A 12,395-nucleotide genomic window follows, 5' to 3' on the forward strand; every position below is an offset into this window, starting at 1 on the left:
CTCCACTGTGCCTGATATTCTGTAACATTGCCAGAAATAACTGTCCTCTTCATGAGTTGAATGTTCATTACTGGCATGGAGTCATCCTTGTTACAATACACACGTTCTCTCTCTGGCATCCTGCTGTGCTTTTATTGTTTATTATTTGTACAATTAAAAAACCCTGAATATATTGGTAATAAAAAGGAAATCTGAAACTTTTCCCTGCAGGAAGTGAAATCAGGATAGTTTAGCGGGGTGCTAGGAATATGTTAATTTGGATATGGTATAAAAGGAGTGAGGATTAAGAGACACACAGATAACTTAGGTTAATGTAGAATTTGTCTTGTACAGCTTTGAAATGATAATACTTGAATAATTTGCTTAAAAGTTTTGCAAAGGATAAATGTGTCTGACATGCTATTCAGAGGAGCTTTAAAGGAATATACCAGTATAAGCACATTATTAAACTTTAAGAATCTGAACTTTTAATAGGCTTTAAAAATTAAATGCTGTGAAATCTCGACACTCTGTATAAAAACCTTAAATTAGAAAGTTATTCTATGAAACACAGCAACACTTCTCACAGGCTGGCAAGTGCGCAGTGAAGGGGCTTTTTCTGCAAAGGTTGTGCTTCCCATCAGTGTCTAACACATTTTAATATACCTTAAAGGAGTGTTTTGTTCCGCATTTCTTTTTTCTTAATACTTCCAGCATATTTTCCCCTACTGTGTAGCAACTGTACAGTTGAAGACACTCATGCCCAGGGCATCTGATTAGAAAATCAACTTCTTTCGGAGACTGCACATCTTTGCAACATGCATGTACTTCCTGATAGCGCTGCATCAGCTGATGTTACTAAAATAAGAAAAGGAAAGGGGCCATCAGGATGACAACCCGCTAATCAAATTCATATGATACCAAGTTAGGAAGGAGAACAAATTATTTTCGGATCTGGACAGTACGATCTTGATAAATAAGAGAAATAGACTGAAGTCTATAAAATCAGATTCAATAAAGGGAAATACAAGTGGGTCACAATGGAAAGAATAATCCAATATGCAAAATGGGATGAGTCAGTCAATAGGAACACTAAATTCTTATCATCGACAATGCTTGTCATCTACACAGCAATTTATTAATCCTAAAAGCATTCCTGTGAGTAGGTAAATGTTGGGTCAGCTCCTCGACTGATGTAAATAAGCATAGCAACTTTGACTTCAGCAGTGGTGTGACTTATAGCAGAGATGAGTTTTCATCCACTGTATTTATTATCTCATTTTAGGCAATATCCAGTAGAGCTAGCATGCGAGCGGGGGTTAGAACTCAGGGGTTCCTGGCTCCCCATCCTGCAATCATCCCTCTCTCTGCTGCTCCCAAGGATCTACGGTAGCAATGAATATGGAGTCAACCACATGATGTACTTGTGAAAAGCACAAAAGTGATGTCACATTGCACTAATGGGAGCACCAGAGGGAAAAGCAAGACAAACAGTTCACCCTGCTAAGCCATAATTAGGCCAAAAAGGGAGTGTCGTGTTCAATCAAATTGGAGGAAGTTAAGAGGAGAGAAATGAAAAATTTGATAAATGATTTGGGAAATGAGAGCCATTGGGAAGAATAAAAGGCACTGGGTATATGTAGCCTGTGAAAAGGAGGGACATGACAGTGGTCTGCAAATACATAAAGCAATATTATAAATAGGACAGAGCTAGTACTAACCAAGAGGACAAGAAGTGAAGAGGTTTAAGGAGCAGAAGGGCCAGTTTAGGTTAGATTGTAGGATAAATGTTATCCTCAGGAGCAAGGCACTTGAACAAGCTCACATGCTGTTCGTTGCTGGACTAGATACACCTACATTAAAATGGGTTAAGAATAATCAATACATCCTGCCACAATGCAGAGGGCTACACTGGACAAACGCCTAGAGGCCCCTTCTGCTAAGATACCCTGTTAGAGGCGTGGCTACTACAGCAGCCACAAATCCTATAGAAATTATCTATAACCACAGACAAATGTGCTCACACATACCAAATACATGGATGTGATAAATAAACATATCACACCCCAGGAACTGAATCACCTGCCCACAGCTCCCCAGCACTCCGTGCAATAGCTCAATCCCCTTGGCAGCTTTGAACGGCCACCTTTTTAAATACCACACTGATTAGAACAGCTTTGAGCAGCTTTAACTGGCATGGAATTAAAAACGTGTCCAGGCAGAGAAACTTTATCTGTATGGATGCACCAGTGTTAGCAACAGGGGTCAGCACCACGTCCCTGGTAAAGATTTTGAGGTCCACGATAATTTTTTCAAAAAATTGAATGACTGAATGACACAATCCCCCAACAATATCCGTCACTAACTATGGTAATTCTGTCAAGCGTCCATCACACAACATGGTGGTGCCAACCCCTGGTTAGCAAGGGTAGGACTCTTGTAACGAATCGTCCCTAATGTGGATAAGGCTCAAGTAATCGGAAAATCTGAACCCAGACAGTTTTCTCCATAGTATCAGGACTCTTTTAGCAATGTAGCAGTTATGAATGTCTCTCTGCTGGCTCCCGTCCAACTCTGGTACATGGAGCAGGTTAACTACAAGGAAGAAGGAAAGTCTAATCTTGTCCAGCCTGCTGTACACTTCACTCATGAGTATCTGAGCAGGCAAACATTGCATCTAGGTTGCAGCATCAAAGAGCCAGGAAAACAGAGAGAAATATAAATCTGAGGTGACAGAATTTTTGCACTCTAAGTACATGGACACTCCAGGTCAGGACTTTCTTTTCTCAGCTCTCCCAGTAGTTAGCTGCTTAGGATGGCTACCAGCTGATAAATGACTAATATCCGGAAGATGACTCCAAGGTTCAGTATTTCTTGTAAAAAGCTGAAAGCCAGGTCTGGGGGAAAATTACAAGCAAGTATCAGCCTAGCACACGGAAAAGTGAAGTTATGCCGGAAGAATTAGCATGTACAGCTGATGTTTTTTAGGTTTCACCCCGTTTGGGGAAAATAAAGTCCAAGACTGTTTAAAGTGACTAGTGATTCTGGGAGCCCAACTAGACACACCTTGAAGGGGCCTCATTTCCAGACAGGGCTGAGCACTCATGTTCTGAAAACAGGCCCCTTTAAGGGATCCCAATTTGGGTACCCCCAAAATTGAGGCAGCAAAAAAAAAATCACTAGTCACCCCAGTAATTAACCAATCAGATCATTCTTATTTCAATTTAAAACTCATTCTGTAAATGGGAATGAGGAGAGAAGAGTCATTTATTTTCATCAGTGTGACTTTATTCAGATTAGTTTCTATTTCTAATTCCAATAAGGGAAACACCTTTGTGTACTGCTCACACCCCCAACCCAAGGAGAAGTCAGACAGTCATTCCGAGACATGTTCGGGTTGTATAGGCTTAAAACATGAGGCGGGAAGAAGGTAAATCAATCTAAGACACAACGTTGATGACCTATTTTCTGATTGTGTATGTGAGTCCCATGAAACCTTGGTCCTTTCTGAGGTTTTCTGCAGCTCAGTACTGCCTCTCCAGCAGGACAGATGCAAAGCAGCCCTTATGCAAGCAGCCATCTACACCAATTCATGACTAGTTAGCAAGTGGTTTGCTACACAGAGCAGCTGGTCTTTCCTCCAGAGGACACCACTGACATCTCTGCAAGGGGATCCAATTTTTCACACTCGTCTGCCATCGCTGCCACTTGGCTTGGAGTGAAACATTTAAACTTGGGCTCTCAAGAAGGTAGTTGTTAATATTTCAGATCAGCTGGCAGAGGAGGTGATGTGTGTTTGACAAGAGAGAGTGGGAGGGAGAAGCCGACAGAGAGCAGCGTGTTCACTTGAGGAGGAGCAGTGCAGGAGATAACTTTCCTCATGGCACTGCAAAGTTGTTCATTTCATCATTAATTCAGTGGCAGGCAAGTGGGAAGAGAAACTTCTGGTTTTCTGCTTAACTCTGTTCACATTACTGTTATCTCCATCCTCCCAACCCCTCTCCCCATCCTGTCTGTCTTTTTCAGCCACCTGTCATGTCCCACACCAAAACTGTAAGCTCTCTGGGGCACAAACGGGCTTTTTTGTATTTTGTCTATACAACACCTAACACAATGGAGCCCTGATCCTTGATTGGGGTTCCCAGGTACTGCCATAATAGAATTTTCTTACAGGTTCCAAAGTCAAGCATTCAAGCAAATGTCAGAATTCAGGTTGCCTTTTCACCCTTACTTTGGCCCCTTTGTCCATACCCACATGATACAGCTGTACCCAACATCACATCACAAATCTGTGGCAGAGCCTGGAATAGCCAGGACTAGAACCCAGCTCTTCTCTTGGCAGGCTGACGCCTTACCCATAAAATGCACCCCTTTTCCTCTTGCAACCCTCCGTCTCATTCATTGTTCATCCTGTGCCCTGACTAAGGCAGGTGTCTTGTAGAACAAACACTATGTGAGCCTGTACTTGAAGACTGCATCATGATGCATATGCACAAGGAGGCCAAATTAGGATTGCACAGGCAACCTTCGTTCAGGGATTTCCTAACTTCTAAGTAAGTGACTCTGCAACTTGGGTGACCTTTTAACATCATTTTTTTAAAATGTACATGTCTGGGTATTTTAAGCTGAAAAAGAAATTCCATCGTAAGGAGCCATATTGATTCTGCCAACATGGGTAATCATCTGAGTCTGAAACCAGGACCCACACTGATAGCACAGTCCTCCACCACTGGCTTCACTGGGACTCTGTGTGGTCTAAGTTAGGACAGTAGAACCAAGAATATAGAATTTCTTTCTTGATCTGCAAAGACCTCATCATACTTAAACATTTCACATTCTCCAGGCTACAGTGTTTAATAGCATGATTTCATGTGCTTTTTAATTAAGAAGCAGAGAAATATTTTTTTCAAATCCTTTTTGAATTGTTCTTTTCATTAGGCATGGAGACGAAAGTTTTTCCAAAAGAAGGTACAGACAGAGGGCACATTTTTTCTGAGGCAAAGTGACTTCATATTATTAAATGCATAATCGGCAATGCTTGAGTAATCTTTTAAAAAATAGTTTGATGTCATTTTCTGGTCCCTTCAGTGTTCTGGGTCAGTACTGCAAGTACAAGTTAATTATTTCCTGAGGTTGCCAACCAAGAAGAAGCCACACTTTACACTGCATTATTTTTGCCATGTCTTGATATTATTTCTATTATTTTCCTTATGTAAACTACTTTAATAGTAAAGGACATTTTGCAAAGTAGGGTTATTAGAAGAGCAGTCTGGTGATATTATTTGTAATTATAATAAGCATTACTATGCTGAGTTCATACATTCTTGAACATTTCTCGGGATCAGTGTTTTGCAAAAAAGGTTTTTTCATTATCACAGCATTTTCCTTTCTAATATTAACCCTGCATTTGTCATTCACCATCAGTCTCACAGATAATTGTCACAACACGCAGGGAAGCAACGAATGTACTTAATATATTACATATGGAAGCAGGAGGAAACAGAATGGGGAAGAACCACTCTGCTGACATCCCAGAGTGACACCAAGGGTGAATTTGGCCCAGCGCTTAAGACTTTTTATTTAAAGAACCATCAGCAGAAACCTCCTACTGGTCACAGTGCAAGTAGATCATGCAAAGGAAAACAACTGCACGCTTTGGACCGAATTACACACACACATATGCATGTATGCAGTTCACACTGAAGTGCACCTGAGGACAGAATTGAGTGTTTTTCAGATATTACCATGTCCACAGGGAACCTACTTAGCATTTGTCTATTTCCTAATGTTAATGGTTCATTCTAGAATGAAAGTCAGATGTTCAAGCTGAAAGAAAGTCAGCACAAACCCAGAAGATGTATTACCAAAACTCAGTAGCTCAGATAACCATCAGTGTGAAACCACACCAAAGGTAAAAAGGTAACTGCAACCTCATTGATACCTAAATTGTCACTAAATTAAGCCCTTTCCAAAGAGAGTGTTGCTTAGTAAAGCAGTTGTTCCTCATCCTTGTTCCTGACTGGTCAACACCCACCTACCCTATTCTCCACTGGGTCACAGCAGCATGTGTTTCACACCAAGTGGCTTCCACAGCTCAATAACGCATGAAGAGTAACCTTCTGCTCCTCCCACACGTAGTTTTGGGCCCCTCTCTGCTCCATCGCTCTGCTAAACATCACGCAGAAGACTCAGCTTCTGGCCTGATCGTTTTTAAGTTTTGTATAAATAATGAAGATCGCCAGCGAAGCTATTTGAGAAACCTCAGACATCAGTGAATTCAGTAGGCCTCAGTCCGACAAACACTTACATGCTCATTTAACTGCTTATGAGGAGCACTGAGGAGAAAAAAAGAATTGTTCACCTCTCCACAATTTCTTGTCCATTCCAGCAAAGGGTGTCATTCTGAACAGCAGAACCATGGCTGCAGATGTACTCCGGCAAGCTGCTATAAAAACTGCTGTGAGATTTTAGTTTCATAATGAGCTCCCTGAAAAGAAAGCAAAAAGGTATAAGTTAAAGAGGAACAGATGATCATCAGTTCAGCATGTTTTACCAGCAGGCCTCACACGGCTCTTATAGCAACCATCAGCCTTGTTTATGGAGACATCTGCCACTCTGCATCACACTCTCTCTGTCATTTAGTCATTTCATGTCAGCTACTCTCAAACGGTAGATCCAAGCAGCCCTTAGTCAGGCAAAATTCCCCCTGGTTTCAAAGGCTGCAAGAAGCAGTGGGCTCGAAGCCCCTGATCCTGCAAACACTTAGGTGACAGTCATCCCCTTGGCTGGACGACATCAGGGACCTCCAGAGCTAAAAGCATGAGCTGCTACAGTCTGAGCTGAAGAGCTACGGCTCAGTAGCTGGGACCTGTAACACACTCACCAGTAGATTACATTTACACACATGCTTCACTTTACACACAAGTAGCCTCACAAGTCAATGGGACTACTCACCTGTGTAAAGTTAAGCGCTTGTGTCTGCAAGGTGACGGCCCGAATTTGTAACTACTGTAGTACAACACGGCCAAGTTGATAACACAGGCAGTTACTGTCCATGCACAGTGCATGCTATGTAATATGTAACAATGAGCCAAATTCAGTACTGGACACATTTCCCAAAGCAGGGTGTATTCAGTTCTGGGGCTTTATATGAGCCCATTCTTGCTCTCGCCCTATAGATTGCTCTGGCAGATTTAAGAATCCAAATGAGCTGCTTTACGGGAGAACATCAAGATTAAAGGCCCAAATTTCCATCAGGACAGATGACTCCAGACTCAGGGCTGCTGGCCAGCCTCGCTCTGCTGCTGCACACAGGGTAGCAAAACATACAGCTACATGATTTTGCAAAAGCCTGTTGGCCTCTGCACATGTATGACTGTGAGAGATTTGCAGACACAGGTCTGAATCCCATCTGCTTCCTGCAGTCGAAGAGGCCAGCAGCATATACATTTTTCTCCAGGAGGGAAGAGGGAGACCAGCTGTCGCCAGAGATGCAGAAGTGGGGTGGACGTGAACTGGGCAGAGCCCCTGTTCATGCCCCTGGCTCTAGCACAAAGGATCATCAGGTCACTTGATCCAGGCAGCTAGCCTACAATAGAGCAATGTGGAGGAGGAGCCCCAGCACCACCACTCCTCGAGAAGGGGCCTGAACCCCAGAAGACTCTGGCAGCTGCTGGACATGCAGCCAAGGCAGACCGAACAGGATGTTCAGCTGTTCTCAGCTTAGGGATGTCTCCTTTATGGGGAAAAAATAGGGACACCAAGCAGCTGTCGTGCAAAACTCTTCTGTGCTTTAATCAACGAGAGCTGCGACGGGCACAAGAATATTACTTGGACTCAAGGCCTCTTGGCTCCCAGAGCAGCGCACCTTCCCTTAGGCTCTGGGGTACTTTGTGACCGTCTCTGTCGCCTCCCTCCTCCCCCAGAACTGAGACTCCTCCTCCATTTAAGTCCTGCGGTGGCAATAAGCTCTCCCGCTTGCTCCCTAGGGCATCATCCACAAAGTGCACCTTTGACTCTGCACTGAAGGCTGGGACCGAGGGGTCGTCACTGGGTGGCGGGAGAACAGGGGTTGAGCAGTGAGTGTGTTTAACTCAGGGCCGGGGGGGGGAGGGGGAAACCAAATGGAAAATAACGAAAATAAATCAAGGCAAAATGCATGAAAAGAACCAGAGTGTAGCCTATAAAGCAAGGGGTTTGGGGCTGCAGGAGCACTTTGTTAATGGGCCGGGTGAGGGGGTGGAGTTCTAAGCTCCATAAGGAAGGGAGGATGCTGGGATTTGCTCGATACCTGACATCGATATTGTTGAACCACAGGCTGTGTGCATCAGACCAGATGGTGCCTTTCCTCCCACCCTTTCCCTCCTCCCTAGTATTTTGGCCGTCTCCTGATCTGTAAGCATGTCGTCGACCTGGGACCAGGGACTATCTTCTTGTGCGTGTCTGTACGGCACCTAGCGCCTCTGAACCCGCCTGGAGCCTGTGGGCACTCGTGCAATGTCAATCATCCCTGGACTGGTAGAGTCTGCCTTTGGGCACGTACCACTCCTTATTTTGAAAGCAGTGAATCCACTTCAGACTGAAGTAAGCTGTTACAGAGATTAGCTGTGAGCTACAAACCACCCAGCTGGGGGCAGACAAAACAAAGAGAAAGATGTCTGGATGCTATCAAAAAGAGCCTTCATTTTTTATTTCTTTATTTTTAATAAGGCATACAGCTTTTCACCCATAATCAGATTCACACAGCCTGTGCACACAGCCTCTATTGCTAACAGAGAGAGAGCGAAAGACGATTCCTTTTCTTCTCCTACAGTATTGATGAGGAGTAACATAATGCAGCTTTTCTGGCTATTGAAAGATGTCAGTGCTGCTATTTATCTCCTCATCTCCACCAATATACAAGCTTTAGTTAAAGAGAAAAGCCTTGCTAATGTCATTAAAAACACATCACACAGCCTGAGCATCTTCCCCTGCAAAAATACACAGGATGATTTATGTCTTCACTTTTGGCAGGCACTAGAATATTTTGTGGTCGCCATTTAGGGTGACCAGATGTTAAGGGGAAAATATCGGGACTGCTGCGGGGGGGGGGGGTGGATGTTTTGGTTTTTTTACACTCACTTGTCCGGGAGTTCGGCAGCAATTCAGCGGACAGCCCTTCAGTTGCGGATGGTCTTCGTTGGTATTTCGGCGGTGGGTAATAAACCTTGCCGCCAAAGGCAGAAGCACCTGCCACTGAAATACCGCTGAAGACCGTCCACGACTGACGGACTCTCCGCCGAATTGCCACCGAAGACCTGGAAACAAAATATTGGGACAAATGGCGTCCTGACTGTACTCTGGTCAGGATGCAGGACAAACTCCTCAAAATTGGGACAGTCTTGATTTTATTGGGATGTCTGGTCACCCTATTGCCATTTGTTAATATATAGAGAGAGAGATATACCTGTCTCATAGAACTGGAAGGGACCTTGAAAGGTCATTGAGTCCAGTCCCCTGCCTTCACTAGCAGAACCAAGTACTGTCTCTGATAGATTTTTGCCCCAGATCCCTAAACAGCCCCCTCAAGGACTGAACTTACAACCCTGAGTTTAGTGGGCCAATGCTCAAACCACCAAACTATCCCACCCCCCAGACATTTCTTAATGCATTTCTTGGAGGGCTTTATTTCTTCATGGGGCCATCCGGGAGGCTGAAATAAGTCAAGATTCTTCTCATGGCATCTCTGTGCTGAATTGCTACCCCTTGAGAAGAACAGCACTCACCTTACATTGTACTTACATGGCTCCCTATGGTATGACTAATGCGGAGCTCTCATCCTCTGAATACAAGACCCATTTAAGGTGCACGAAGGTGGGAACCCAAAAAATTGAGGGACTCAGATCACTAGTCACTTTGGAAACCTTCGACCAAGGTCCATGGCACGGTGCAGGGCACTCCAGTGCATCTAACCCCCATGCCAACCCAGCTTCCCCATTGATTCTACTCGACCCCCCCCCCAGTTTTCATTTTGTTCCTTTCTCCTCCCCATCCCCAATTTTTCTAACTCTGGTTAGGTGGTTTAGTCTCTGTTACATCCCTAGCCCTAGACTTACCCTTCTGGAGACAGAGACGGACCAAAGACTTGCACCATTTCCAGCAGGATGGATTTTCTTATCTACTTGGGTTTCCCTCAATCTTTTCTCCTTTTCTGTCTCCCCTTTCTTTTCACTTCTTTCCCACACTATTCAGTTCCACAGAACCATAGAAATGTAGGGCTGGAAGGGACCTAAAAATTTCATCTAGTCCAGCCCCTTGTGCTGAGACAGGACCAAGTAAACCTAGACCATCCCCGACACCCTTGAAAGCCTATTCCAGAATCTACCCCTTATAGCAAGAAAGCTTTTCCCTCAATATCTATTCTATATCTCCCTTCCTGCAGATTAAGCAAGGGATACCAGAACAGGGGGCCCCGTGACTCCATCACATTTTACCTGCCTTAAGGGTGAACAATGAGGGAGGGGTGAAGAAGAGCGAGAGGGGGTGGGGCTCGAGGGGAAGGAGTGGAACAGGGGGCAGGGACACAATTTAGGCATCAGTGGCCCCCCCACTTCTAGGGAGCTTCCAGCGCTCCTGGATTAAACCCATAATTCTCGTACTACCTTCAATGGATATGGAGAACAATTGATCACCCTCCTCTTTATGAGGGCTGTTAGCATGTTTGAAGACACTTCTCACATTTCTTCTCGGTTTTATTTTCTCAAAATTAAACATGCCTCACAGGTCAGGTTTGCTAAAACTTTTATCAGGTTTGTTGCTCTTCTTTGGTACATAATAGTCTAATGTCCTGGGGGCTGGAATACTTTGTTTTATGATGGCTGTTATGCAGAAGGTCTAACGAGATCATCTGGTGGTCCTTTCTGGCCTTAAATTATATGACTCTCACTAATTTGTCCGCATCTTTCATAAATCATGGCACCTGAACAGGACGCAGTATCCCAGCCAAGGCCTCACCAGTACTGAGCAGGATGGGATAATTACATCCCGTGTCTTACATATGATGTTCCTTTTAATACACCTCAGAATGATATTAGCCTTCTTCAGAATTGCCTCATATTGTTGTCTCATATTCAATTTGAAATCCACTATAATCCTCAGTTCCTTTTCTGTAATACTACTGCTCAGCCACTTACTCCACATTTTGTAGTTGTTCATTTGATTTTTCCATCCTAAGTGAAGTACATTAAACTAGTCTTTATTGAATTTCATCTTGTTGATTTCAGACCAATTCTCCAATTTGTCAAGGTTGTCTTGAATTCTAATCTTGCCCTCCAAAGTGTTTACAATCCCTCCCAGCTTGGTGTAATCTGGAAATTTTATAAGCATACTCTCCACTCCATTATCTAAGTCATTAATTAAAATATTGAATAGTACTGGACCCAAGAGAGATCCCTGCAGGACCCCACTACTTACATCCTTCCAGTTTGACAGCGAACCATTGATAATTATTCTTTGAGTATGGTTTTCAACCAGTTGTGCACTGACCTTATAATAATTTAATCTAGACCTCATTTCCCTAGGTTGCCTGTGAGCCTGTCTCATGGGATTCTGTCAAAAGCCTTACTAAAATCAAGATATCTCACATCTACTGCTTCCCCCAACCCACTAGGCCACTAATCCTGTCAAAGAAGGAATTAGGTTGGTCTGACATGATTTGTTCTGACAGATCCATGTTGGCTATTCCTTATCACCTGGTTATCCTCCAGGTGCTTATAGACAGAGTTTGTGACTTGTTCCAGAATCTTTCATCCCTCCTTCCTTTTCATTTCCTCTCTTGTGCAATCAGGACAATTTCTCGTCTCGACCTTGGGCTACGAGGTCCCATCCTGAAAGCAGCTCCCATCGTGTTACTGTAAACCGAGGGAGCGTTAGGTATCAGATCCAGCAGGAAGAGTACTGGAAGGAATGACGTTTTATGTCGGCTGAAGCTGCAAGTGATCCTCTCCTCACAGCAGGAGGATGGGAAACATCAGTGGCAAAGTGGAGGAGAGAAACACTTCCAATGTCAGTATGTACAGGCTCTCTTAAATCCCTAAGTACGTTGCAGTGGGTTTCACCAAATCCCATACTATTCAAATGACAATAATGTATCACTTCCAGAGCCTGTATAGTCTGCTGACACGGGAAGATAATGGAGGAACAGAGATGCTTATAACACACTTACAAGCAGTCTCCTCTCAGTCCACCCTGGTGAGGCCCGACTGAAAGCACAATGAGAATTAGGCCCCATAAATATTTACAGGTGACTTTGTCCATGTCACCTTTGAGCGTTTCCATGTTTACAAAAAAAATCAAATTTTCTCATTTCATTTCTGCAGCTGTTCTTTTATTTAAATAAATAAGTGCGCAGGCACGCTCCTAGTCTGCTTTAAAAAGCA

General features: G+C 43.8%; 1 protein-coding gene across 1 annotated transcript in view; it reads right to left on the minus strand.

The window, feature by feature from the left end:
• The window catches only part of GPC3 (glypican 3), a 270,979-nt gene that overhangs the window by 82,014 nt on the left and 176,570 nt on the right, over positions 1–12,395 (minus strand). Inside the window, exon 5 of the mRNA XM_050964411.1 lies at positions 6,341–6,466. Within this exon, the coding sequence (XP_050820368.1) occupies positions 6,341–6,466 (126 nt within the window). The remainder of the gene's footprint in view (positions 1–6,340; positions 6,467–12,395) is intronic.

The sequence above is a fragment of the Gopherus flavomarginatus genome, chromosome 8 (assembly GCF_025201925.1).
Source record: "Gopherus flavomarginatus isolate rGopFla2 chromosome 8, rGopFla2.mat.asm, whole genome shotgun sequence".
NCBI classification, from domain to species: Eukaryota; Metazoa; Chordata; order Testudines; family Testudinidae; genus Gopherus; species Gopherus flavomarginatus.